The sequence below is a fragment of the Dermochelys coriacea genome, chromosome 1 (genome assembly GCF_009764565.3).
Source record: "Dermochelys coriacea isolate rDerCor1 chromosome 1, rDerCor1.pri.v4, whole genome shotgun sequence".
In the NCBI taxonomy this organism is placed as follows: Eukaryota; Metazoa; Chordata; order Testudines; family Dermochelyidae; genus Dermochelys; species Dermochelys coriacea.
The window spans coordinates 206,360,901-206,388,585 of NC_050068.2; the positions used below are offsets into that span (position 1 = coordinate 206,360,901).

At 46.4% G+C, this 27,685-nt stretch overlaps 1 protein-coding gene and 1 long non-coding RNA gene across 3 annotated transcripts in view; one reads left to right on the forward strand and one right to left on the reverse strand.

Annotated features, from left to right (window-relative positions):
- LOC119844299 overlaps nucleotides 1–17,662 on the reverse strand; it is a 77,998-nt gene extending 60,336 nt beyond the window's left edge. For both annotated transcript variants that reach the window (XR_005289218.2, XR_006280665.1), the window contains exon 1: nucleotides 17,354–17,662. This is a non-coding gene — a long non-coding RNA (uncharacterized LOC119844299). The remainder of the gene's footprint in view (nucleotides 1–17,353) is intronic.
- NDUFB4 (NADH:ubiquinone oxidoreductase subunit B4) lies at nucleotides 17,653–25,712 on the forward strand. The gene is made up of 3 exons (XM_038374943.2): nucleotides 17,653–17,930; nucleotides 23,481–23,627; nucleotides 25,528–25,712. Exons 1-3 carry the CDS (start codon nucleotides 17,724–17,726, stop codon nucleotides 25,588–25,590), a joined length of 417 nt encoding a protein of 138 aa, XP_038230871.1. The 5' UTR covers nucleotides 17,653–17,723; the 3' UTR covers nucleotides 25,591–25,712.
- Nucleotides 25,713–27,685: the final 1,973 nt, after the last annotated feature.

Sequence of the window (27,685 nt, forward strand, 5' to 3'; positions counted from 1 at the left end):
CAAAACTGAGGGTGTCGCGTTCTAGGGGTTATCCTATGGTCATTTGCTTCACTACTGAGTACAGTCCATCCTGCAATTGTTTTCTCTGTGAATTGTAGAAAGCCAGGTGGGTTCAAGTTTTTTAAATATCTCCCATGTTTCCACTGTCTCAACCCCATACCTCCTTTGTGGGTGGGCTAGCAGCATTTTCAAATTGCTGTCAGCCAAGATGAACCCAACAATGCTCCACGCAGCATGGGAGGCGGGTATCATAGGCAGGGGGAAGCTGTGCCTCCCCAGTCTAGCGTGGCCCCGTCCCCAGGTCAGGCCCCCTCCTGCGGTTCCCAGTGCTCTGCCCTGGCTGGACCAGGCTGGCTGGGGCTGGTTGGCCTGTCTCCTGCAGGGATTCAGGGTGACTAGTGCTGGGGCCATGCTGCCCGGAGCACCTGGGCTGGAGCCTCCCCCCGCAGCCACCTGGCACTGGGGCCGGGGGCCGCGGTGGGTGTGCTCTGGGCTACTGTGGGGGGGGATAAAAAGGGAGAGGTGGGGGCCTTGGGTACAAGGGGAAGGGTGGGGCCTTGGGCCCAAAGGGAGGGGCTGGGGGCTAGCCTCCCCGAACAGCTGGGTCACCGGCGACCCATGTCCGCACTGCTGTGGTGACCAGTGTGAACACATGGAGACTGCTTGAGTGTATAACAGCACTCAAAACAGCTTGAGTGTATAAGAGCACTCAAAATTAAACTAATCCAGAATTGGACTTTTTCCATTGCACCACTGAGCAGATGATGCTGGAGCATTAAACTATTCTACAGCAGCTGCAGCAGCTCCTCTGGCAGCAGAACATTCTGAAGTTGTGGCAGCAGGATGAGGAGAAAGAAGATAGTGCTGGACTGCTTAAATTAGAGGACCTGTTCCTGGATGAGCTACACAATATTCAGTGCTGTTTATGGGTCTGGGAAACCAGAGTGGATTGGTGGAAGAGAATTGCTCTGTAGACATGGGATGACCAAACAGTGGAAAGAGAACTTCAGGATGGGGAAAGCCACCTTTTTTGAGATCTGTGCAAAACTGACCATGGGGCTGCAGCAGCAGTGTACCAATATGTGGTGCCCCATCTCCATGGAGAAATAGGTTGCCATTGCCTAAAGGAAGCTAGCCAACACAGAATGCTACAGGTTTGTAGCTAAACAATTCAGCATGGAGAGATCTCATGCCATTGATAAGATGTTGCCCAACTGAGTCATAAAGCTGGGGAATGCTTAGATTACTGATGGCCTTGCACACATGGGGTTCCTAGACTGTATTGGGGCAATTTTTGGACCCCATGTGCCTCTCCTTTGCCCCTGCTCCCAGCCAGGGTGCGAAATTTTTTATGCAGAAAGGGGTATTTCTCCAGGGTGTTCCAAGGACTGGTTGACCACTGCAGCAGGTTTAAAAACAAATGCAGGGTGGTCTGGAAGAGTGCACGATGCTACGATCTTTTGAAACTCAGTTCTATTTAAATTAATGGAGAAAGGACAGTTTTCCCCCAGGACCACTGCCGACACGCATCCCGGTGTGCAGGTGCATCCAGTTATTCTGGGAGACCTAGTTTATCCTCTGACACCCTAGTTAATGAAGCCATACACAGGCCCCTTGAACAGAATGAAGGAATATTTTAAGTATCACTTGAGTGGTTGCCAAATGGTAGTTGGGTGTGCATTTGATCTTTTGAAAGCCAGGTGGCTCTATTTACAGAATAGGTTGGAGGCAGCAGCAGAAAGTGTTCCAACCAATGGCAGAGGAGCTGGAATCAGGGAAGTCTGAGTGGGAATTTCTAAGGAGAGTTTGATGGGCGGGGTGGAGGGAAGTGTGGGGTGTTGTGCTCTGGGGCTGGAGCACCCACAGGGAAAAAATGGTGGGTGCTGAGCACCCATCGGCAGTCCCCCTATCAGCTCCCCACTACACGCTCCCAGCACCCCTTGCCCGCTGCAATCAGCTGTTTTGTGGCATGCAGGCAGGAGGCTCTGAGGGGAGGAGCGAGGACGCAGTGTGCTCAGGGGAGGGGGCAGAACTGGGTGGGAAGAGGCAGGGTGGGGTCTTGGGGGAAGGGGTGGAGCGGGGATGGGGAATTGGGCAGATCTGGGGGTTGAGCACTCCACGGCACTTTGGAAAGTCGGTGCCTGTGTGCATGTGTTTTTCTTCTTGACTGGGAAGGTGATGATAGTTACAGAGATAGTGACCCAAGGAATGGAAGAGACATTGAAGATGGCTGGATGTGGAAGCTGCAGCATGTACATTATCCTGGAGCGGTTACCTAAAAGGTGGCGAGAGAAGGCTGAAGGAAAAACTCAAGCTGGACTGGAGAATTGTGAGGGGAGACTGCTGGATGAGGAAGTAACCAACGAAGCATGTGACTACTAGCACCAGGCAGAGGAAAAGACTGGCTATTGAAGGAGAAAGAGAGCTCAGGAACAAGTTTGCTGAGTTGGAAAATGAAGAAGGGGCCCAGCAGGCACTACCTGAAGGTGGGAGAGCAAGAATGAAGAGAAGAGCGGATAGTCCTACAAGAAGAGGGAAAGAGTCAATGGAGATAGCCAGATTTCGGGGCCCCAGGAGGATAGAGGATGACTCACAGAAGACTGCAAGTGCGAACAAAAGACAAGAGGACTTCCAGCCAGAAAGAACAGAATGGGGAAGGCTGGGGAATTGTACCAACACAGGAAGAGGCAGGTCTACTTGATTGGTGACTCCCTGTCAGGAAGAACAGATAGGTCTGTCACCAGAGCTGATCCAGACAAAAGAAGAGTATACTCTCTGCCGGGGTTAAGATATGGGGATGTGGACCTGTGGCTGCAGAGGATCCTAATGGAAGCTAGAAAGAATCCACTGATTGTCCTCCACATGGGAATAAATGATACAGCTAGATTCTCACTGGAAGGTATCATGGGACATTATGCCAGGCTGGGGAAGAGGCTTAAAGAAATGGAGGCTCAGGTGATCTTCAGTGGGATTCTACCTGTCCCTACAGGAGGAGAGCAAAGGCAAGACAAGATTGTGAAGGTCAACAAATGGCTCAGGCAGGGGTGCTATAAGGAGAGCTTTGGGATGTTTGACCACTGGGAGCTCGTCAAAAATGGACAGGTCACATGACTTTTGCTGCATTGCCTCCTTTTGTCACTCATTGCAGTGTGTTTTCTCCTGTGCTACTTGTCCTTTATTCAGCATTGCTTGGTGTCAGTTGTGACTCCTCATGGACATCAGCTTTGCCATGTCCACAGAAAGGTCTTTATTATGGGGGCTGGCCAGAGAGAGCTTCCTGAACTGACACTTCCCAGATGGTGATGAGATCCAGGGTTTCAGCCTGGCTCCAAACAGCTGCATGAGGCATGCTGTGGGACTTCTGGAGCACTATCATGGTCATATCATCAGAATGATACACTGGGATCCAGGAGCAAATGGGCAAAATCTGGCATTGTGCAAGCTTTTAAAGGGGGGTAGGGATTTGTCAACCTGCAAAGAACTGTGGGATAGCTGTTAGAAGCATGCAAAAATGGTGCACAGCAGTTGCACCCACAAAAACAATAGACCAAACTACTTTGATTTGAAGCAAACCTAGTTCACTTCGCAAGAGTACTCCAGAGTTTAAAATAAATGTGGAGTGAGTGAACAGTGATGGATTGTGATGTGTATATGCAAGCGTTTTCAAACAGGATTAATTTGATTTGATCTGGTTTAAAACTCTTGTGTCGACAAGCCCATAGTTTCTTCAATCCTTGGTCTCTGCTCAGACTATCAACCAGGGAACCAATTAACTTCAGATTGGAGGTGGACACCTGCCTCTGAAGATTGAGAATTTGTTTACTATCAGCCGACAAATGACTATCATCAGATGGGAATGGGATTCAATCTCTACCAGCCTGTGTTGGATATGGCAGATAATATAAAAGCAAAAGGCTTCCATTCCCCAATGCCCTTTGCCATCCAGCCTCCCTGTTTTGTTACTGTATGTTTCTAAACTCCCATTGAATCTCAATATGATTGTTTCCAGTAGCATTCAGTGTGCTAGGTGTTTTCTGAAAACATAGAAGGATTATTCCATGTAAGAAGGCCTCACACTCTAAAGACCAGCAAGTAAATAGGCAGACAGCAGAGGGGGTGGGGAGGGGTGGCAACAAGTGTGTGTGTTTGTGAGAGAAAGTAAAAAATATCCTAAATTACTCTTCAAGTTTTCCTTTAATATAATTGAAGTAAATGTATTATAATACAATTCTATATAATTAAAGGAAATGGTACTGTTGGCCCAAGAGCAGATGGGTATAAACTGGCCATGAATAAATTTAGCCTGGAAATTAGAAGGTTTCTAACCCCCAGGAGAGTGAGTTCTGGAACAGCCTGCCAATAGCAGAAGTGGGGCAAACAACCTAACTAGTTTTAACATGGAGCTTGATACATTTATTAACAGGATTATATACTGGGACTGTCTGTGACAGCAGGAAACTGCACTCAGTGATCTATGAAGTCCCTGACAGGCCTATATTCTTAGGACAGATCTAGGAATTGCATTAGCAGCTGTTTCATGCCTATCATCTGGAGTTTCTTAAATTATGACAATACCAATAAACTAGTGTATCTATTGTTTGATAGTAAGAGGAAGGTTGGATTTATGGTTAAGGCACAGAATTATCTGAGTTCTATTCTGAGCTCTGCCACTGATTTCTAGTGTGATCTTGGGTAATTCATTTCACTTCTCCATGCCTCTGTTTCCCTATCTGTAAGACAGAAAATCATAGAATCATAAGGTTAGAAGGGACCACAGGAGTCACCTAATCCAGTGGTTCTCAACTCAGAGGTCTTCCAGAGGGCACATCAGCTCATCTAGATATTTACCTAGTTTTACAACAGGCTACATAAAAAGCACTAGCAAAGTCAGTACAGTATAAAAAAAGTCATACAATGACTTTTTTATCCTGCTTTCTATACTATAGCCTGAAATGTAAGTACAATATTTATATTCCAATCAATTTATTTTATAATTATATGGTAAAAAATGAGAAAGTCAGCAATTTTTCAGTAATAGTGTGCTGTGACACTTTTGTATTTTTGTGTCTGATTTTGTAATTTTTTAAGTGAGGTGAAACTTGGGGGTATGCAAGACAAATCAGACTCTTGAAAGGGGTACAGTAGTCTGGAAAGTTTGAGAAACACTGATCTAGTCTAACCCCTTGCCAAGATGCAGCATTTGTTGTGTCTAAACCATCCAAGATGGATGGCTATCCAGCCTCCTTTTGACAACCTGAAGTGAAGAAGCTTCCACAATCTCCTGAGGCAGTCTGTTCCATTGTCTTACTGTTCTTACAGTTGGGAATTTTTTCTTGAGATTTAATCTACATCATCTTTGGTGCAAGTTAGAACCCATTGCCTCTCATCCTGCCCTCTGTGGCAAAATTTTCTCCATCCTTTTATGACAGCCTTTCAAGTGTCTGAAGATTGGTATATTATCGTCCCTTAATCTCCTCTTTTCCAAACTAAACATACCATGTTCCCTCAACCTTTGTCATATGGCTTGCTTTCCACCCCCTTGATCATTTTTGTTGTTGGCCTCTAGATCCTTTCCAGTTTCTCTATGTAATTTCTATATCTTGGTGAACAAAACTGGACACAGATCTCAGCTGGAGTACTAACTAGCACCAAGAAGAGTGGTATTATCAGCTCCCATGACTTGCACGCTATTCCTCTGTTAATGCAACCGAAAATTACATTTGCTTTTTTTGCAACAGCATCATGTTGAGGTTGTGATCTACCAGAACTCCCAGATCCTTCTTAGCAGTGCTGCTGCCAGGCCAGTTGTCCCCCATTCTGTATTTGTGCATTTCATTTTTCTTCCTTAAGTGGAGCACCTTATACTTGTCTCTGGGTATGTCTACACTACAAAATTAGGTTGATTTTATAGAAGTCGATCTTTAAAAAGCAATTTTATACAGTTGATCGTTATGTCCCCACTAAGCGCAGTAGGTTGGCGGAGTACGTCCTCAATACCATAGCTAGCATTGACTCACGGAGTGGTACACTGTGGGTAGCTATCTCACAGTCCCCGTTGCCCACTGGAATTCTGGGTTAAGCTCCCAGTGCCCGATAGGGCAAACACATTGTCGCGGGTGGTTTTGGATACATGTTGTCAGTCTCCCCTCCCTCCCTCCTTGAAAGTGACGTCAAACAATCTTTTCATGCCTTTTTTCCTGGGTTACCCATGCAGACGGCATAGCATGGCAAGCATGGAGCCCGCTCAGCTCAGCACTGCTGTTCTAACCCTTGTAAACACTTCACCCTTATCCTGCAGTGTGTGCGGAACCTGGCTAGGAGCCACCAGCACAAGGATGATTGTGAGGAGGACATGGACACAGACGTTCCTGAAAACATGGGATGTGGCAATTGGGACATCTTGGCAGCAGTGGGGCAGGTTGATACAGTGGAATGCCGATTCTGGGCCCGGCAAACAAACACAGACTGGTGGGACCACATAGTGTTGCAGGTATGGGATGATTCCCAGTGGCTGCGAAACTTTTGCATGCATAAGGCCACTTTCGTTGAACTTTGTGAGTTGCTTTCCCCAGCCTTGAAACACAGGAATACCAAGATGAGACCTGCCCTGACAGTTGAGAAGCAAGTGGCGATAGCCCTATGGAAGTCTGCAATGCCTGACTGCTACCGTTCAGTCGGGAATCAATTCGGAGTGGGCAAATCTACCATGGGGGCTGCTGTGATCCAAGTAGCCAAGGCAATGAGTGATCTTCTGCTAACAAGAGTAGTGACTCTGGGAAATGTGCAGGTCATAGTGGACGGATTTTCTGCAATGGGGTTCCCTAACTGGGGTGGGATGACAGACGGAACGCATATCCCTATCTTGGCACCAGACCACCCTGCCAACCAGTACATAAACCACAAGGAGTACTTCTCAATGGTGCTGCAAGCACTGGTGGATCACAAGGGATGTATCACCGACATCAACATGGGATGGCCGGGAAAGGTACATGACACTTGCATCTTTAGGAACACTGGGCTGTTCAAAAAGCTGCATGAAGGGACTTTCTTCCCAGACCAGAAAACTACCATTGGGGATGTTGAAATGCCAATAGTTATCCTTGAGGACGCAGCCTAACCCTTGCTCCCGTGGCTCATGAAGCTGTACACAGACAGCCTGGACAGCAGTAAGGAACAGTTCAACTATAGGCTGAGTAAATGCAGAATGGTGGTGGAATATGCCTTTGGATGTTTGAAAACCTGCTGGCGCTGTTTGCTGACTAGGTTAGACCTCAGCACAACCAATATTCCCATTGTTATTGCTGCTTGCTGTGTGCTCCATAATATCTGTGAGAGTAAGGAGGAGATGTTTATGGCCAGATGGGAGGTTGAGGCAAATCGCCTAGCGGCCAATTTTGAGCAGCCAGACACCGGGGCGATTAGAAGAGCACAGCTAGGTGTGCTGTGCATCAAAGAGGCTTTGAAAAACAGTTTCATGTCTGGCCAGGCTACAGTGTGACAATTGTGTGCGTTTTTCCTTGATGCAAAACCACCCCCTTTGTTGAATTTACTTTCTTGTAAGCCAATCCCCCTCCCCCCACAGCTGGCAAAGGAAATAAAGTCCCTATTGTTTTCAATCCATGCATTCTTTACTTATTAAAAAAAAAAAGAGTGAGATCACTGACAAGGTAGCCTGGGTGGGGTGAGGGGAGGAGGGAAGGACAAGGCCACCTTGCTTATTGTAGCCACACTACAAATCAAAGCTGTTTGAATGACAGCCTTCTGTTGCTTGGGCCAATCTCTGGAGTGGAGTGGCTGGGTGCCCGAAGCCTCCCCCACCACGTTCTTGGGTGTCTGAGTGAGGAGGATATGGAACTTGGCAAGAAAGGCAGGCGGTTATACAATGGATGCAGCGGGGAGGTCTGTGCTCTAGATGCCTTTCCTGCAGCTCCACCAGACGCCTGATCATGTCGTTTGCTCGCCCATTAGCCTCAGCATCTCCTTCTGCGTGTTCTGATTACCCTCACTGTATGCTTTCCTGGCCTCTGCCACTGAATGCCTCCATGCAGTCAGCTGTGCCCTATCAGTGCGGGAGGACTGCATGAGCTTGGAAAACATGTCATCGTGAGTGCGGTTTTTTTGCCTTCTAATCTGCGATAACCTCAGGGACAGAGTTGATAGTGGGAGCATAGAAACATTTGCACCTGCAGGGGGGATAAAAAGGGAGAGTAAAATTTAAGAAGATACATTTCTGAGACCAAAAGGGAGATTCTTTCGCAGTGAATCAAGCAATTCACAGCGGACAGCACGTGCTTTAGGTACAAGGTTGTATTTTGCCTTTTATATTGAGTGCCTACCAGTATGGTGAAACATCACACACGGCTGGGCAACAGAATTTGGTTTCCAGGCAGTCATGTAAGCCAAAGGGTACATGGGGTTGGCTTCTTCTGCCTTCATAACATGTAGGAATGGTTTCAAACTGCAGCACCCTCCTTTCCCATAGCAAGCAATGTTGGTTGGGTTTGCCATTTAAAAGGAGGGGCTGCGGTTTTGGAGTGGATGTGCTGTGCCCCCCTCCCCCCACCGCGTGGCTATTTTCTGGGGTGATCCCTTTTAGCCAAATGCAAACAGCCCAGCATGAACCGGATCCTTTTACTGTTCCCTTACAAAAATTCCCCTATTTCAACCAGGTGACCATGAATGATATCACTCTCCTGAGGCTGACACAGAAATATAAAGACCAAATGTTGCATGAATGCAACCAAAACCCAGGAGCATTCGCTGCGATGCTTTGTGCTGCAATGATTCCAGACTACTTGCTACTGGCTTGGTGTGATAAAGTGTCCTACCGTGGAGGATGAAATAAGGCAGCCCCCCCCCCCCTGCAAAACCTTCTGCAAAGGCTTTCAGAGTGTGTCCAGCAGAGCTTCATGGAGATGTCCCTGGAGGATTCCCGCTCCATCCCCAGACACGTTCACAGACTTTTCCAGTAGCTGTACTGGCTGCAAATGCATCCCAATTCTTCAGGGCAAATCAAACATTAAACACAATTGCTTTTAACCCCTGTACTGTAGTTACAAATGTGCACTCACTAGAGGTGCCTTCTCCGCCTTCAGGGTCCGGGAACCCACCTTGGGAGGGTATTGGCTCCAGTGTGATGAAAAGGTCCTGGCTACCGGGGAGAACAGAGTCTCCGCTTGCCTACTGTGCATTCTCCTCCTCATCCACAAAATCCTCCTCCCTGTTGCGGGAGACTCCCCCCTTGCAGGTGTCCACAGACAGCGGTGGGGTACTGGTAGGGTCCCCCCCAGAATGGCATGCAGCTGATCATAGAAGCAGCATGTATGGGGCTCTGACCCGGAGTGACCGTTTTCCTCCTTTGTCTTGTAGTAGGCTTGCCTGAGCTCCTTAGCTTTCACGCAGTACCTCTGTGTATCCCTGGTGTAGCTTCTCTCCACCATGCCCTGTGCGATTTTGGCATATATATATATTAGCATTTCTTCTTTTTGATCGGAGTCCTGCTTGATTAGATTCTTCTCCTCATAGAGCAATCAGATCCAGTGTTTCCCATTTGGTCCGTGCTGGAGCTCGCTTGCGATTCTGAGACTGCATGATCACCTGTGCTTCTGAGCTCACCAAGCTGACCAAACAGGAAATGAAATTCAAAGGTTCCCGGGGCTTTTCCTGTGTACCTGGCTAGTGCATCGGAGTTCAAAGTACTGTCCAGAGCGGTCACACTGGAGCACTCTGGGATAGCTCCCGGAGGCCAATAGCGTCAAATTGCACAATGCTGCATCTACTTTACCCCAAATTCGACCCAAGAAGGTTGATTTTAGCGCTACTCTCCTCGTCGGAGAGTAGTATGGCAGTTGATTTTAAGAGCCCTTTAGGTCGACAGAATGGGGTTGGTTGTGTAGCTGCACTGCTTATAAAATCGACCTAACGCGGCTAAATTCAACTTAATCTCGTAGTGTAGACCAGCCCTTTGTTGAATTTCATTTTGTTGTCTATATCTGAAAATTTGATCAGTATGCTCTTTATTCCTACATCCAGGTCATTAATAAAGATGTTAAACCCAGGACCCAGAACAGATCCCTGTGGAACCCCACTTGAGACTTCCCTCCAATCTGACATCATTCCATTAATAGTTATTCTTTGTTTGTGGTTCTTTAATCAATTCTGGGTCCACTTAATGGTAGTTCTGTTGAGCCCACATTTCTCCAATTTACTTATCAGAATGTCAGGTGAGACTGTGTCAAAAGCCTGGCTGAAGTCCAGGTATATTATGTCCACTGTATTCCCTCTATTCACCAAATCAGTTACCATGTGAAAGGAGGAAATTAAACTGGTTTGGCATGATTTGTTCTTGGTAAATCTATGCTGGCTGCTAATGATTACTCCTTCATTCTCCAGGTATTCACAAATTGAATCTTTTATATATTGCTCTAGTAGCTTCCCAGATATCAAAGCCAGGCTGACTGGTCTATATTTCCCCAGCTCCTCCTTTCCCCCCCCCCTTTTTGAAGATGGGCACTAGGTTAACACTTCTTCAGTCTTCTGGGACCTCTCCTGTCAACATGATTTTGTAAATATTACTGCCAGTGGCTCTAAGATTTCTTCCACTAATTCCTTCAGTATCCTTAGGTGCACAAAATCCAGCTCTACTGATTTAAATTTGTTCACGTTGGTCAGAAGATCTGATGTGTTCTTTATTTATCCCAATCTGTAACCCTTCCCCTTTATTGTCTATGGTAACTTCACTAGTTGTCTGGTCACATGTTATTTTTTGTGAGAAGACTGAAGCAAAGTCAGCATTGAGCAGCTCTGCTTTCCTATGATCTTCCGTTACCAGCTCACGTTCTCCATTGAGCAGCGGACCCACACCGTCCTTGATCTTCTTGTTGACACTAACATTTCTTGCCAGCTGTAACTCACTCTTTGCCATTGCTTTCCTGATTTTGTCCCCACATGCTTGAGCTTATTCTCATATATACTTCCTTGGTGACATGCCCCTTCTACCATTTCCTGTATGTATTCCATTTGATTTTTAGATCCCTAAAAATCTCCTTGTGCAGCCACATTGGCCTCCTATGGCTCTTCTTATCTTTTCTCTGCTTCGGAATAGCTTGATGCTGAGCCTCTTGTATTACATCTTTTAATAACTGCCAGACCCCTTCGACTCCTTTTCTTCCTAATTGGTCTTTCCATGGGAGCTTGCCTACTATTTCTCTAAGTCAGCTGAAATCCACCTTTCCAAAGTCCAGTGTCCTTGTTCTGCTGTTCTCATGTCCTCCTTACCATAAGATCTTGAATTCTATCAGATCATGATCACTTCCTCCCAAGTTCCTGACCACCTTCATGTTCACAACTAATTCATCCCTGTTGGTCAAAACCAGATCTAAAATGGATGACCCCCTACTTGTTTCCTCAACTTTCTGAATCACAAAGTTGTCTCCTACCCATGCTAAGAATTTGCAGGACATATTTTGTTTTGCCACAATAGATTTCCAAGAGATATCAGGGAAGTTAAAATACCCCATTAATACTAGCCCATGTGTGTTAGCTAATCTTGTTACCTACTTGTAGAATGACTCATCCATTTCCTCTTCCTGATTTGGTGGACCCCCACCATAACATTGCTATTGTTCTTTTCCCTTGTTTTCCCTCACCCAGAGATTTTCAGTAGGTCTGTCACTCACTTCCCCTTGGGCCTCGGAGCAAGTGTATACATTCTTGATGTACAGAGCAACACCTCCTTTTTCCCTATACCTATCCTTTTGGAACAAGATAGATCCCTCAATGCTAGCACTCCAATCATGGGAGTTGTCCCACCAAGTCTCTGTGATGCCGATTAAGTCATAATTTTCTACCTATACCTTTGTATACAGGCATCGAAAATATTCTGCAGACTGCTCTATTGCTTTTCTTTTTGCCTTTCTAATGCAGTTGTGATTTCTAGTCCCTTCTCCAGAAATTAGTCCTTTCCCACTGTTTTCGTTACTTGAGCCTAGATGTGCATTGGCTGGATTTTTGTCATCATCCCCCATAGGCCCTAGTTTAAAGCTCTCCTTATCAGGTTAGTCAGACGATGCTCTTCCCAGTATTTGCTAGATGGAGCCCATCCCAGCACAGTAATCCTCTTTTCTGGAACATCAGCTTGTTGTCAAAGAAGCCTAAGCCCTCTTGCCAACACCACCTGCATAGTCACGCATTTACTTCCACCATTCGATGGTCCCTGCCTACATCTTTTCCTTCAACAGGGAGGATGAACAAGTATAGCACTTGTGCCCCAAACTCTTTTATCCTTCTGTGATGGGTCTGGCACCGCAGCACCCCTTTGTGGCGGGGGTGAGTGTGGTTTCGGTACCACGCCACTCTCAAGTTCCCACGCCCGCCCCTTTAAGGGCATCCTGATGTGGCCTAATGGCTGGTCTCCCCGCACTTGTCCCTTGGTCGGGGCAGTGGGCCCTAACGGCCCGAGTCCATATAATATGCCCCGAGTATCCGAGCAGTGTGGCCCAATGGCCGGAGGCCATATAACTCACCCCGAGTCTCAGGGTAGCATGGCCCAATGGCCAGAGTCCATGTAGCTTGTCCCGGGTCTCAGGGCAGTGTGGCCTATTGGCTAGAGTCCATATCACTTCCCTGAGTCGCAGGGCAGTGTGGCCCAACGGCCAGGGTCCATATAACTCGCCCCACATGTCAGGGTTAGTAGGGGGACGCAGGCCTGCACTCTCCACCGGATCCCGCTAGTGGTGGGGTTTCCCTTGCCCCAGCTCAGCGGGAATCCACCTGCAACATGCTGAGCATCCTTGCGGCTCCAATGCCGTTTGTCTCTAGAGTTCCTCTGGGTACTTCTTACCAGAACTGCCGGGTTCTCCAATTCACAGGGTCCTCCAGTCTGCTCTCCGCTCTGTCTGCACTTCAGGGTGCGTCCCGGCTTGGCTGGTCACTGGATCCGGGACTACAGGCAGTCTCCCCTCAGGAGCCGGCAGCACACTTCCTTCCCCTCTGGTGGTCAGCTCCAACTGAGTAGTTCTGCAGGCTTTTATACCCGTTCTCCAGTTGGAGCAAGCCCAGAAGAGCTTCCGGGGCATGGCTTCCTCTGCAAGGAGGGAAGGATTAACCCCTGCGGTACCAGTGCAGGGCCACTCTGCCCCGTCACACCTTCTTCCCAGAGCCACGTAGTCTGCAGTGATCCGCTCAAGGTCATTCTCAGAAGTATCATTGGTGCCCACATGGATAAGTAGGAAGGGGTAGCCAACTGAGGGCTTGATGAGTCTCGGCAGACTCTCACTCACAGCTTGAATTCTAGCTTCAGGCAAGCAGCACACGTCTCGGGATTTCTGGTCCGGAGGGCAGATTAATGACTCTGTCCTCCTTAAAACACCTATCTACCTCAAACAGGGGCTTGTGGCTAAATTCACCAGTGTTTGAAGTGCTTTGAGTTTCTCAGACCAAAGTTGCTAGTGAAAGGCAAAGTATTATTTGATGTCAGTACAGGATAATTTGACATCCAAACACTAATCTCCAAGCAGTACAGAATAGTGGTTCCCAATTACTATTACTCCTGGGGGAATTCTGTGCCAAAATATTTAAAATTCTGCACTCAATATTTTAAAATTCTACAAAATTCTGCATATTTTATTTGTAAAATTAACAAAATATAATCACAGCTCCTGCTGTCAGCCCCGCGCTGACAGTGGGGGTGCCAGGCATGGGCAGGAGTGCCAGGTGGAAATCACAAATTCTGCGTGAAAAAATAAAATTCTGCAGGAAATATTAATTCTGCATTGCACAGCGGCGCAGAATTCTCGAGGGAGTATAGTATCCACATCCCTCTGTGAAGGATGTTTGCTTACCACAGGCACCCCCTTGTGGTCAAGCAAGGGCATAACAGGCTCTTTCCTGGCACCGTTGACAGTTGCTCCAAACCCACAATGGTCTGCCCCTCTCACAACTCAGCCCTGCAGCCACATCATGTATTTCTGTTCACCCTTTTGGGATATATAAAGAGTCCAGCAACAGGGTAGCCCTACTGGTTATGTGAACAGTCTCCAGGCCTCCCCTGGGTCAACTCTGACACAGTTATTGGCATAGCGCACAGGGGAGAAGCAGTAAATATGATATAACTTTATTTTAGTAAGGCTTCTGACAGTCCCATGACACTCTCATAAGCAAATGAGGGAAATTTGGTCTAAATGAAATTACTATAAGAGGGGTGCAAAACTGGTTGAAAGACAGTACTCAAAGCGTAATTTTCAATGGTTCACTCTCAAACTGGGAGGGCATATTTACTAGGGTTCCACAGGGGGTCAGTCCTAGGTCCAGTACTTGTCAATATTTTCATTAATGACTTGGTAATAAAGTAGAGAGTATGCTTATAAAATATGCAGATGATATGAAGCTGGGAGGGGTTGCAAGCACTTTGGAGGATAAAATTAGAATTCTGAACAATGTTGACAAATTAAAGAATTGGTCTGAAATCAGTAAGATTAAAATCAAGAAAGACAAGTGCAAAGTACTGCACTCTAGGAAGGAAAAATCAAATGCACTTCTACAAAATGGGAGTAAGTTGGCTAGATGGTAGTACTGCTGAAAAGGATCTGGGAGTTATGGTGGATCAAAACTGAATATGAGCCAACAATATGAGGCAGTTGCAAAAAAGGCTAATATCATTCTTGGGTGTATTAACAAGAGTGTTGTATGTTAAGACATAGGAGTTAATAGTCCTACTCTGCTCAGCACTAATGAGGCCTCAGCTGGAGGTCTGTATCCAATTCTGGGCGCCACATTTTAGGAAAGATGTGGAGAAACTGAAGAGAGTCCAGCAGAAAGCAACAAAACTGATGAAAGATTAAGAAAACCCGACCTATAAGGAAAAGTTAAAAAAAATTGGGCATGTTTAGGCTTGAGAAAAGAAGACTGAGGGGGAATCTGATAAAAGTCTTCAAATATGTTTAGGGCTGTTATAACGAGGATAGTGATCAATTGTTCTCCATGTCTACTGAAGGCAGAAGTAGTAGTAATGGGTTTAATCTGCAGCAAGGGAGATTTACATTAGATATTAGGAGAAACTTTCCAATTGTAAAGATAATTAAGAGCTGGAACAGATTTCCAAGGAAGGCTGTGGAATCCCCATCATGGGAGGTTTTTAAAAACAGGTTAAACAAACACCTGTCAGGGATGGTCTAGGATTACTTGGTCCTGTCTCAGCACAAGAAAGTGGACCTGATGACCTCTCAAGGTCATCTAGTCCAGCCCTTCATTTCTATGATTCTGTGCTACATATTACCAGAACACAGTATATTCGCACTACACTGTGATCTACAACATATAGCATCTTCAAGCAAATGGTTGGATGGAGCTAGATCTGATACTACTACAAAGCCTCCTAAACTATCAAGACAGTTGGGGGATTCAGCAGGAGGTGCTGTGTTACTGCAGATCACTAATGTAAGGGGTGCTGTGCCTCTGGAGGTGCTGTCTATATCTTGTGGATGAAAAGTAAAACTGATTATAAAGATCCTTTGACATTTTTGACAAGAGTTGGGATCTTAACTTCGGTGTTTATCCTGGCCGAATTCTATCTCTGGTATTTAACAATACAAGAAAATACTACAGTATTCTGATATAAGGCTCCAAAACACTGAAGCTGGCAATAATGATACTACAGTATTTGGGTGCATGGCATACCACAGCATTTTTTAAAATGGCATATGCTATCTGCTTAAAGTCTCCTTGTAGCTTCAATTAGATGCAGTATTTTCCTTAACTTCCTGGTCATAAACACTTGTGTGCTGTTGCTACTGTCTGTTAAGTAGCTGCTGTGTGTTGCCCCAGAGGTTTCAGTGATGGGTGAAGTGATTCTGTGTGCACTATAGTGTAATTTATAATCAATTTAAAATTTCAAAATGGTTTGAGATCCTTCAGAATGAATATAGCTGTGGTCTCTGTGGGTTGTTGCTTATTCACGACAATATTATAAGGATGTCTGGTAATGAATTCCGAGGGGGGGGTGTCTCATAATGCTATTTGTGGACACTGTAGTGCATCATCATGTTGTGTCAACACATCAGTGAAACTATTTACCACTATTACAACTATTAACAAACCTCACAAACCCTCTTGTAATAACCTGTATTTCACAAATAGGGAACCTGAAGCATAAAGCAACTTGCCACAGGTACCCATCTTGCAACCCTTACTTAGGTGAAATCCCACTGAAAAATTCTCCCTTTAATGTTGTGTGCCCCAGCTCACTCTGATGGGATGATGCCAAGAATAGAAGCGGGTGTGCTGCCTCTTGGTCCTGAGCACAACAACCTGCATGAGACCAGGGTGAGATGCACAGAAGCAGGGCCGTCCCTACCAATTATGGTGCCCTACGCAGCCTGAGCACCTGCTCTCCCCCTCCCGCCTGTGGAGGGTCTGGGCTGTGCTCAAGGCCTGCGGGGCCGGGGAGGGAGGAACTATGGGGGGCCACTTTGGGGAGCCCCACAGGCCCAGAGCGTCTCGGGGGGTTTAGTGGGGGGGGGGGCGATAGCGCCAGTAGCAGAATGACTGGGCCCCAGCCTGCTCCGCTCCCCTCCCCACGCCCCAGCCGTGTCGCTTGAGGGAGGGGGCCCGCCCCACCCGCACTCACCAGCGGCGGGAAGTGGAGCTACCCGGCCCTAGCCCGCTTTGCTTCCCCCGCCCCGGTCCAGCCGTGTTGCTTGCGGGAGGGGGAAGCACCGACCCCGGGGAGCTGGCGGAGTGGAGCGGGCTGGGGCTGGGCTGCTCCGCTTCCCGCGGCTGCCGGTGGAGTGCGAGGTCGCTGGGGGGAAAGCTGGGATGGGGCGGGGCGGAGGAAGCTGTCCTGGGCCCCACATCCCCATAGGGATGGCCCCGCCCCTTGCAGTGGGCGCAGCCTGCGGAGGGGGGGGGGGGTCAGCGGGGGGATAGGGCTGGTCGCTGGTGCTGCCGCATGAGCAGCACGCAGCTGCCTAGGGCACCATGAAGTTCGAGGCAATGTGGTGCCCCACATTTCATGGCGCCCTACGCAGCTGTGTATTCTGCCTGTGCCTGGGGACAGCCCTGCACAGGCTGGAAGGGACAGGAATGACCATTATTTCCTGCCTCGAGTCACCTGCTCTGCGTCGCAGGTTGATCCCGGACCCGAGTCTGACGCGGCTGCGGAATGTTTCTCTTTCAGCCGCGGCCGCTGGAATCAGACACTTGCATGGGGGCTCTCACGCTTCCCCCCCCCCCCCCGCGAAGAGGAAGCTCCCGGCCCTCGTGAACACAGAGCAGAGCTGGAGCCCGGGGCGGGGATGTCTCCGAAGGACTCGGCAACCAGCGGGCAAAGAAACAGTAACACCCGCCTCGTACCTACCCCCTTTCACCAGCAGGGCTCGACGCGCCGCCCGGCCTGTCGGGTGAGAGGCTCACAGGCCTTGGGCGCCCGGCCCGCGGCCCCGTGACTGGCCCCGCTCACACACCGGCGGGGCCTGGCGAAGCACGAACGGCTCCCAGCTCTCCCAACCCCCGGCTGCTCCCGCTCCTTCCGCCGGCCTAGGGGGAAGGGCGGGGACCGTCCCGGACGCTGCCGCGCTCCCCACTCGGGTCCAGCGCGAGGCCAGGCGTCGCTGAGTAACCATAGCAACAAGCCGTGCCGCGCGCCCTCCCCCCCCCCGGCGCGGCCAGTACTTCCGGGGTACAAGTCACTTCCGTTCTTGCGCGCTGCGGGCGGCTCTCAAAAAAAAATGGCGGCGCCCTCCTCCTCCTCCTCCTCCTCGACCTCCGGCTACCGGCCGGCCCCGCTGGCCTCGCTGCCCCGGGAGCTTGACCCGGCCGAGTACAACGAGTCCCTGGAGAAGCGCCGGGCCGAGGCGGAGCGTCTGGCGCTCCGTGCCCGCCTCAAGCGCCAGTACCAGCTGCAGCTCAACGACCCGCACCGCACGGAGCTGATCGTGAGTCCGGCCCCGCCCCGCCCCGCCCCGGCGACGGGTCCCAGCGCGAGGAGGTTCCCGCTGCCCTGAGCCCCGCGGGGCGGGGGGGATCTTCTCTGCGCAGCTCGGGGCTGCCTGCGACCGCCCTGCAGCACGAACCCTCCTACCCCGGCGGCGGGGCTGGCCGGCAGCGTGTCCTGGGCCTCCCCCAGAGCGGCTCCAGCTTGACCTCTGTCAGCGTCCGTGGGGGAGCAAGTGCCACATCCTGGGGCCCTGGCCCGGAGCAGCCCGCGGCGCCCACCTGCCCCGCGTGTGTGTAACGTGGGGCGGGGGGAGCTTCCTTCCGAAACCGTGCCCTTGAAGTGGGGCCGTGGTTCCCGCCGCTCTCACTGGTGTCTTGTGCCCTGATCTGTGTGGCCTGCCCATGCTCTGCGGGCACTCTGCCTTTGCGCCTTTGGTGGCTGCCTGCAGGGCTGCTGTGTGCTGACTAGCAAGTCATACCACAGTCCCCACTTGAATAGATTGAAGAGATGGTCTGAGCCCAGTCACTTTTACTAAAGGTGTCAGGTTGCATCAGTTTAGCAAAAGAACTGCTAGACTATGTAAAACTTCACACCCACTTAGCTAAATCAGCACAACATCACAACTTTAGTTGAACCGGTGCAAATCTGTGTGTAGAGCAAGCCTCAGGCTCTATCACCTGTGCTATTAAAAGCAAGCTAGGTGCAATCATGTCAACTCCATTGTAGCTTTCATCAGTTCCTATTTTAGATTTTGATAATGGATTGACAGTTCAGGAGACTATATCCCGCAAAGCTATCAACCCATTCCTGCAGCATTCTATCCTGGAGGAGCTGTCCATGGCCCCTTCTATAGATGAGATTACTAAGGCCATTGAGCAGCTGTCCACAGGCAAGTCTCCAGGCCCTGACAGCATTCCCCTGGAAGCGTAAACATGTGGAGGTACCCACCTGATCAGGAAACTCACTTTTCAAGAGTATGTGGGAACAGGGTACCTTGCCTCAGGAATATAAGGATGCTTTCACAGTCCATCTGGACAAAAGGAAGGGACGTATATCTGGCTATGACAACCTTTGTGGTATTTCACTACTGTTATAGCAGGGAAGATCCTTGCACAGGTTGTCCTCAACAGGCTCATCTCTCATCTACTGTACTTAGTGTATCCAGAGTCACAGTGTGGCTTTCGTGCTGGCGTTGGCAACATGTACATGATTTTTGCAGCCTGAAAAATGTGAGAGACGGCTCAGGAACAGAACTATGGTCTTCGGCATGGTGAATCACAAGGGCATATGGAAACCCCTTCATAAATTTGGTTGCCCAGAGAAGACAATTGCTGTCCTCTGTTCATTTCATGATGTCCGGGTGATGGAGTGTTGGAATTCATCAGAAGCCTTCCATGCCACCTATGGCACCAAACAACAGCCCAAGTCTTCTTTATTATTGTCTTTTCAGCCACACCTGTGTTTGACAGAAGTGTACATATCTGGTTCAGGTTGGATGGGCGTCTAGCCAATCTACAGTGATTCAGGGCCTGCACCAAGGTAATCAAACACCTATTAAGAGAGCTCCTGTTTGTTGGTGACTGTGCCCTCACTGGACACACGCTGATGGCCATTCAGTTTATCGTGGACCTCTTTGCCTATGCCTCAGAATGCTTTAGTTTCACCATCAACCTGATAAAGATGGAGATTATGTACCAGCTAGCATCACGAGCGCCGTGATCCCTTCATCATAATTGACAAGCCACCCCTCTGTTAGCTCAGGAAATTCTGATGCCTGAGTAGCGCACTTTCCAGCAACACCATGTTGGACAATTTTCAGAGTAGCAGCCGTGTTAGTCTGTATTCGCAAAAAGAAAAGGAGTACTTGTGGCACCTTAGAGACTAACAAATTTATTTGAGCATAAGCTTTCGTGAGCTACAGCATCCAATGAAGTGAGCTGAAGCTCGCGAAAGCTTATGCTCAAATAAATTTGTTAGTCTCTAAGGTGCTACAAGTACTCCTTTTCATGTTGGACAATGAGATCACTCAGCTCCTGGCAAAGGCCAGCCTGGCGTTTTGCAGGCTCCTTATGAAGCATGGAGTCTGCCTCAGAACCAAGGTAAAAATCTACCCCACTGTTGTACTCACCTAATTCCTTTATGTCTGCGAGACGTGGATGCTCTACCAACACCACATCAAACAGCTGGAAAGCTTCCACCTTGGCTGCCTAAGATCCACCTGCAACATCAAGTGGCAGGACAGAATCCACAATACTGAAGTCCTTGAGACGTGACAAATCCCTGGCATCAAGATCCTGCTCATCAGGGCTCGACTTCGTTGGGTCAGACATGTGGTCTGCATGGAGGTTTCCTGTATACTGAAAGCAGTGCTCTACAGCCAGCTGAGCACAGGAGCCCATTCTAAGGGTCAGCTCATCTTCGGATATAAAGACACCTTGAAGGCCAATCTCAAAGCATGCAAGATAGACATTAAAACCTGGGAACTTGTTGCGCTGGATAGGCCCAGATGGAGAGGTCTATGAGCCTATGTTCGCTTCTGAGGAGTGGTGTGTGAGCTCTCTGCCGAAGAAGAGAGCACATTGTAAGGACAACACCTCTAACTCCCCCCTCCCCCAACAATAATTACACTTGTAAGACATGCAACTACATTTGCAAATTCAGGATTAGACTTGCTTCCCACTGAGAAGCCATAAAAATAAATCCAGAAGTCAAGTCAGCACTAGCTGAACACTTATCCAGCAAAGCAATGGGAGAATCCATCCCTTTTAGGCAGAGCCTAAATCTGTCCTGGGACAGAAAAGGGCTGTCTCAAATTCACTCGTTACCCCATCTCTTGTGAACTCAAGGACACTTATAGACTGCCTTTTAAGCCTCATTCATGTTTTTATTTTTAGAGGCAAAATGGTCAAGAAGCTAAGATGCAGAACAGGGAATAGTCAGACCTGTGTTCTCTTCCTAGCAAAACCATTGATCCTTTGTGTGACCGTGGCCATGTCAGTACACCGCTTTGTGTTGTAGTTAAGTGGACAAAACAAATGTAGAGGGAATGAATGTCCAGTGCTATAGAGCTGGTGTCTGAGCAGAGGCTAGAACACTCGTTATTGACTTCCAGTGGACTGTTCTGTCCTCTAGGTGATTTGTCTCCTTCAATAAGATCCTTTTCAATAAGAGTGGGGGTTAAAATGATAAACTGTGTTTCATTGGCTATATATCATAAACCACATAAATACACAGCTGTTACCTAGCTCTTCAGCTTCAAGATGGCGTTATAAATGTGAACTAATGAATCCTCAGAGCCCCTTTGTGGAGTAGGCTGCCTCTTTATGAATGAGCTTTAACAAAAAATGAATTTTAAAATAGTTCTCTGGTTAAACCACCCCTGCAATGTTGGGAATTGAAACCCCAAAGCTTTGAGAACCCAAAAGTGGAACTAACAAGTTTTAGCTTCACCCTCCGATGCTGAGAATAATGAAACAGGTAAATGCATTTATAGTGAAAAGTCAGTTGGACTTTAATTTTTCTCTGTTTTAACTAGAATTCTCATTTTCCAGAGAAGGCTGGCTTATGGTTGGCAAGCCAGTCAGTTGACTGCCTATTATTTGATCACTGTCAAATATTGTCAGATATTCCAACAAGAATGACCTGATGTAGGTGGTGGTGTACCTTTTTGGTTGCATCATGGTGCCATTTGTTAGCAAGCTTACTTAAATGTCTTCATTGCTCTCTTTACTACATACTAATGATACCTGTTGTGGGGGTCGGAGGTAAACTGAAAGTTGAGCATCTTGAATTGCTAGAATCTTCTAGAACAAACATGCATACAGTGTGAATCTGTGTGTATACCAGGCCATCACTGTACATGGCAGTTTACAGGACACATTGAACAAGTTAAGCAGAGTCCCTGCCCCAAAGAGCCAGCACTCTAAAGTGATTAGACAAACATACAGAAATTAAATCAAGACGGGAGTGGGGGAAGGAAAGGAGGGCTCACAGTCATTAAAACTTCTCCTGCAACAGATGTACAGCCAGTAAGCCTCTCCCTTAATAAACAAAAGTATCACTGCTATGGGTCAATAAATAATGTGGCTAATATGAAAACTGCTTTGGCTTTGTTGATAAATATGTATCCACGCCTTCTGTGTTATGGATGTGCTGCTGCCTGTACAATGCAGCTTTTCATTGGTGATACTAAAGATCTGACAATTTCATCAGCACAGAATAAGCCTTGTCATACTCAGTGTGTATCTTCTATTAAGTGTCTCAAAGATCTTCATGTAAGCAAGAGGGTTCTTCAATCAGCTGCTGTTGAAGACGGGGTAACTGGCTTTCAACCCCAAGTAATCCATACTGAGTTTCTTGATGACTGTCTTTTGGATGCCAAACTCAAAAAACTATTTCACTGTTTGAACTGTAGCTCAGTCCTTGTAGAATACAGAAAATGATATTGCTAAACTGTGTGATGCAAAGAACAGTTTCTGACTATTAAAAAAAAAACTTATTTGTAAGTGGATTGGTTCAAAAGTCTCATGACAGCTGAAAAGAAGAAAATAGACTAAATAATATCACAGAAAAATCAAGTCATCACTCACATGCATAATGCTGCCTACCTTCTTGATCCGCGCTTCCAGGGCCAAGAGCTTTCTGATGATTAATTTTGATTCAGCTTGTGATGTTGTGGCTGTGCAAATTGTAAAGGCTATATAAACAGACAAACAGTTCTGATGGAGGTAGCAAATTTATAAAGCAAGAAGCAGCCTGTTCAGTTGTAAAACAATGTAGAGTGCAATTCCAGAAGTTGAATCAAAACAGCTTGCTCTTTCATCAGAGTGGAGAGAGTTGTCCTCCAGGTACTCTTAATTACAGTGGCAGAAATGTTTCATACTTCCGTGTATGACTGCATGTCCAGAATGAAATTGGTTGGTTTGAAAATCATCCATTCAACAACCAGAAATAGACTGAAGACTTCCACTGCTGGGAAGCTGGTAACCATGTATCGCAATTTAATATTAGAAGAGAAAATAGCAGAAGAGGAGGAAGAAGAAGCAGTTGAAGCTGACAAAGAAAAAAGATAACAGAGCAAGATGCTTGAAAAGTTGGCCTGCTGCCTGCCTTGCATAAGTGCAATTAAAAGTGCCTTTCTTTCTTTTATAGGTGCTGGGTTGTTGTTTTTTTTTTTTTAAATTTAATTTAATTTCTTTTGTCACTGTTCAGTCTAGAATAATATTGTTCACATTTAAATGCTAATTTACCATTGCTAAAAAGGTTTAGAAATTAATTTCATTTGGCATTTTTCTGAATTAAAATAACTGTTTAAGTAAATTATATGTTGTAATTAGGCATAAGTAATCCTATTGGAGACTGAAGTCTGACTCCTTTTAGTTACTGTTCTAATAAACTAGTGTGTTTAAAATATTTGACCATTTTTAACATTGTTTGACTGGCCAACTGACTACTTATTTTTGAATCAGTCAAATGTCCAACCCTAAGCTTGCTAATGTTCATAGTTCTGCAACTTAACATTGTTCACTGTGCATTGCCTTCAATTTAGGAGGACCCTGCTATGCTCCGTTGGACCTATGCTAGATCGTACAACATTTACCCCAATTTCCGGCCCACTCCCAAGACTTCCCTGTTGGGTGCGTTGTTTGGGATAGGACCCATTTTCTTCTGGTGGTATGTCCTCAAAGCTGACAGAGTAAGTTTGTTGACTAGGCATGTACAACTTTAATAAAAACAAAGCTATAATGTATGTGCATACATGGGGGAGTAGCTGAGTAGAACACCTGTTCCTGAGGGTGGAAAACTAGTGCAGGGAGGACTACCCCAAAGCACTAGGGACTGATTGCATCTTCTAAGAGTGCTGTCTTATGCCCACAGATGTGGGTGGTTTTTGTTTGGCCAAGGGGCTTGTTTTTCTTCTGTCGTAAGAGGGCTCGTAATATCATTTATGTAAGCAAACTGCAAAAGAGGCTTTTAAGAATAATTAGCAGCTAATTGAGTATTTAGAACACGTGTATTTTATCTGTCAATTGGTAGATGACCAAGCTGGCAAGGACCTTCTGGACCATTCGTTCTTTCATTTCCTCTATTCCATGAAATAATTTAGGGAAGGTCTCTCTGTTAGTCTTGATTCATTGATTGATTTTTAGGAGATGCTATCTTAATCCCTCTTTTGCTTCCGAAAATTGGCACTGTAAAATTCTGACCAGTGTTAGAATACTTCCAATATGTTCAGATTTTGGGGAAAGTGACATCTAATGTTTAACCAAAGCTGCCACTGATGTGAAAAGCTGTTATGTATCTTAAAAAAGGAAATAAAATCCTGATTGTCCTGTCGAATCATTGATTGGGAAGAAGTGCAAATTTAAATTACCCATAATTTTTTTTTTTTTTAAGGGACAGAATCTTGTAGGTGGAGTCCAAAATACAGAATTTAAGTTTTTACAATGAGGAGTCCTGTGGCACCTTAAAGACTAACAGATTTATTTGGGCATCTGAAGAAGTGGGTTTTTTACCCACGAAAGCTTATGCCCAAATAAATCTGTTAGTCTTTAAGGTGCCACTGGACTCCTTGTTGTTTTTGTGGATACAGACTAATATGGCTACTTCTCTGATACTAAGTTTTTACAGAACCTGTTGGTGGATTGTTATGCAACTTCAAACACTTTTTGGTTGAATATGAACATCCCCTGCAGTGTCTTGCAATCCAAATGCCTCAGCATTTGCTGGGCACAAGAAAATGTAATTTGAAATTGGCTGAATATAATTGAAGTCTGCACACACTGACGGGATAGTTAAAGCTTTCAACTTTATCACAAAATAGTTCTGTGGGTTACCGCGCCAGTTCCTTTATGGAGGGAGGCAGAAAATTACCCCCTTTCTCCAAAGAACTAAGGGTGTAAACACCAAGATGGGAGGTGATTGGTTCTGGTTGCTCAGATTGTCCCTACCCCAAAAAGTTGACAGTATCTCTGTTCTGTGTTTGTACTGCACCTAGCACAATGGGTCCTGGTTCATGACTGGGACTCCTGGTTGCTAACGCAATATAAATAATAAGGTGGTGCAAGGTGACATAATGAGGGTGAAAAGTGCACAAAGAAAAATGTAGGTAGAACATTAAGTGATTCCCCCCCCCCCCCCCCCCCCCCCGGCAGTGAAATATATTAAACTGTTGGTTATTCACCCAAGTGAAGGGGTGGAAGCCCCATCAAGTTAAGATGTTTTAAATTAGTCAGGACAAAGCCCTGGAGAGAATACATTATAGGAAACGGTCCTCACTGGCTAATGGAAGTGGGATAGATGTGCCTTAATAGAGGTTTATTCCATCTCTGTCAATCACTTTGTTTATGAGGGGATGAGCCACACAGCTGCTTTTGCATTTGGATGTATTGCGTTCCTGGCTGATGTGCACAGGTAAATGATAGGATATTTTGTCCTCACAGCTGTTTCTAGAGTGCTGTTTAATTGGTGCTGTCCCTAGCTTCTGTGCTTAAGAACTAGTGAGCCCTTTCTCCTTGAAGATCAGTCTGTGTCATGGAGCATATCTCTTCTTTTCACAGGATAGTGATTTTTTTTTTTTTTCCTTCTCAATACAGGATCGTAAAGAGAAACTTATCCAGGAAGGCAAGTACCAGCGACCATTTGCTCTCAGCTCCTAAGTCTCTGGGAATTGGATGTTGCAGTGCTGCTGTTGGGCTATTCATAGAAAGCGCTGTGTATTGTACATTGATGAAAAGACTAATCCTCCATCAAAATAAACTTTATATTATTAGTCATAGGATCATGACTTACTGCAGAATCTTCTTGTCTAACACTGAAATCAATCGAATTACAGACAGAATGTGTACAAGAGTTTTAAAAATACATTACTTTGTTCCCTTGGATGCATGTTCAGAGTTTCCATTTAATCCATGAGACCCACATGCCTGTGTCTTTAAGAGTAGCCTCAGGATGAATTTTAAACTGATAGCTAAATGAATTAAAGCATCAAGTAAGTCCAAGAAATTATCTGAGTGGCTGTCTTGTTGTGTTTTCAGAATTTGTCTTGAATTCAGTTTAGATATGTAGCTGTATTCATTGTAATCAAATAATGGGCAACTTCTAACTTCATATTTTGAATAATTTATTAGATGGGCTGAGCAGGTTAGAAAACTGCCTGGGTGCTTTCTCTCAGAGCAGCCAGCCTCACATTAAACCAACTCAGATTAATTTTCCATTTTTTCCCCAGTAAAACAGAAGCCTGTACTCTGGTAAATTTCTCAATGATTTCATGGGATCTCTTCTTGCATAAGGATTGCTGGATCCAACTCAATGTGAGCTCAGAATTTTCACATTTTGACCAACCACACTTTCTCATTCACAGGAACCCCTGAAGTAGTGAGACAGGAAATTAAGATGCAGGTTCTGTTCCCATTTGCCATTGACTCACTGTCATTTCACCTCTGCTCATTTTTACAGAAAGTAAAGAGGACACCTCATGAGGGTTTTGTGAACAAATATGTGCAAAGTCTTTTTAAAATCTATGGATAAAGGTGCTGCTTCAAAAATAGCTTAGTTATAGGGCATGCTGAGGAAAAGAAGTGGGGTTTTGTGCCTTTTTGCTTCCTTACATTGTGGACATAAAAGGCCTGAAAATAGTGTCTTTTCAGCTTATTCTTTACATTAGAAATACAGGTGTAGTTGGCCCTGGATGACTTGAGAACTAATAGGACTCAGAAATCATAAATACTGCGTGAGTGAAAATGGAGAGGAATTGACTTAGTTTTTTTGTTTGGCCTCTAGATGCTATCACCCCAGTCTAAACAATAGAAAACACCTATTTGATTTAAACACTTGAGGGAGGCTCTACAGCAAGACCAGACTTGATATCCTTGATATTACTAAGGTAAAACACAAGCAAGAACACACTTGTGCTGCTTCTTCCTGCAGCAAAAAGGAGCAAGTCCCTTGCAGTCTCCTTTGCCAGAAGTGGCTGAATGTGCTTTTACCTCTCTCCCTTTCCTGCTCCTGTTACACAGCATTCATGCATCAAAACCTTGCTCTTCTGAGATTTGTAGTATTTCCCATTTTGACAGAGGTGAAATCTGTGCTCTTCCTCACTGATTAGCAGGCACTGGAGCTGTTCAGCAGCTATGCAGAGCTGTAGCCTGTCTCTGATCTGCTCCTTAGTTTATTCTCTCTGACCCAGCTCCCTCCTATGTTCTCCAGCTAGGTTAAATAAAGCAAATGCAGATCATTCCCTTTCCAAAACTGTTTCTACAACAGACTCCCCCTCTCAAATGACATAAAAAAATATAGCTGTGGGTCAGTGAAAGGAAAGGTATGGATGCATGAAGGAAGTGGTATTTAGGGAAAGAAAGAATTGCCCACAATGCTTGTCTGAGCATGCTAAATGATCCACCAGCTGCTACCACAAATTGATACGATTTCTCAGGACCCATTTCCTCAGCTAATTGGGCCTTCAGTTGCCACACATGTAAATTCTCCCTGGCAGCTGTACAAATTGTTCAGTAGGGGTTGCAGAAGAATACGATGCCTCTGGTCACTAGGGGAAGGAGTATTTCCAATTGGTTTGCTAATGCACATGCCTTAGCCCCTCTCTGTGTAGCTCAGAGGAAATGAGGTTACTCCCCATTAACTGGAGTTTGGTGCTTGGAGCTAGACTGGCCTGTAGTTTTTCTCATTTTCAGAGTTCTCCAAGCTGCCTTTTCAGTTCCTTGTGAGGAGCACATTGTGCTGCTAGAGCTTGAGTTG

Excerpts from the sequence above, each read along its gene's own strand:
- NDUFB4 (XM_038374943.2), top strand. The coding sequence starts at position 17,724 with ATGGCGGCGCCCTCCTCCTCCTCCTCCTCCTCGACCTCCGGCTACCGG. Across the intron at positions 17,931-23,480 it reads CGCACCGCACGGAGCTGATC|GAGGACCCTGCTATGCTCCG; the intron begins GTGAGTCCGGCC and ends CCTTCAATTTAG. Across the intron at positions 23,628-25,527 it reads ATGTCCTCAAAGCTGACAGA|GATCGTAAAGAGAAACTTAT; the intron begins GTAAGTTTGTTG and ends TTCTCAATACAG.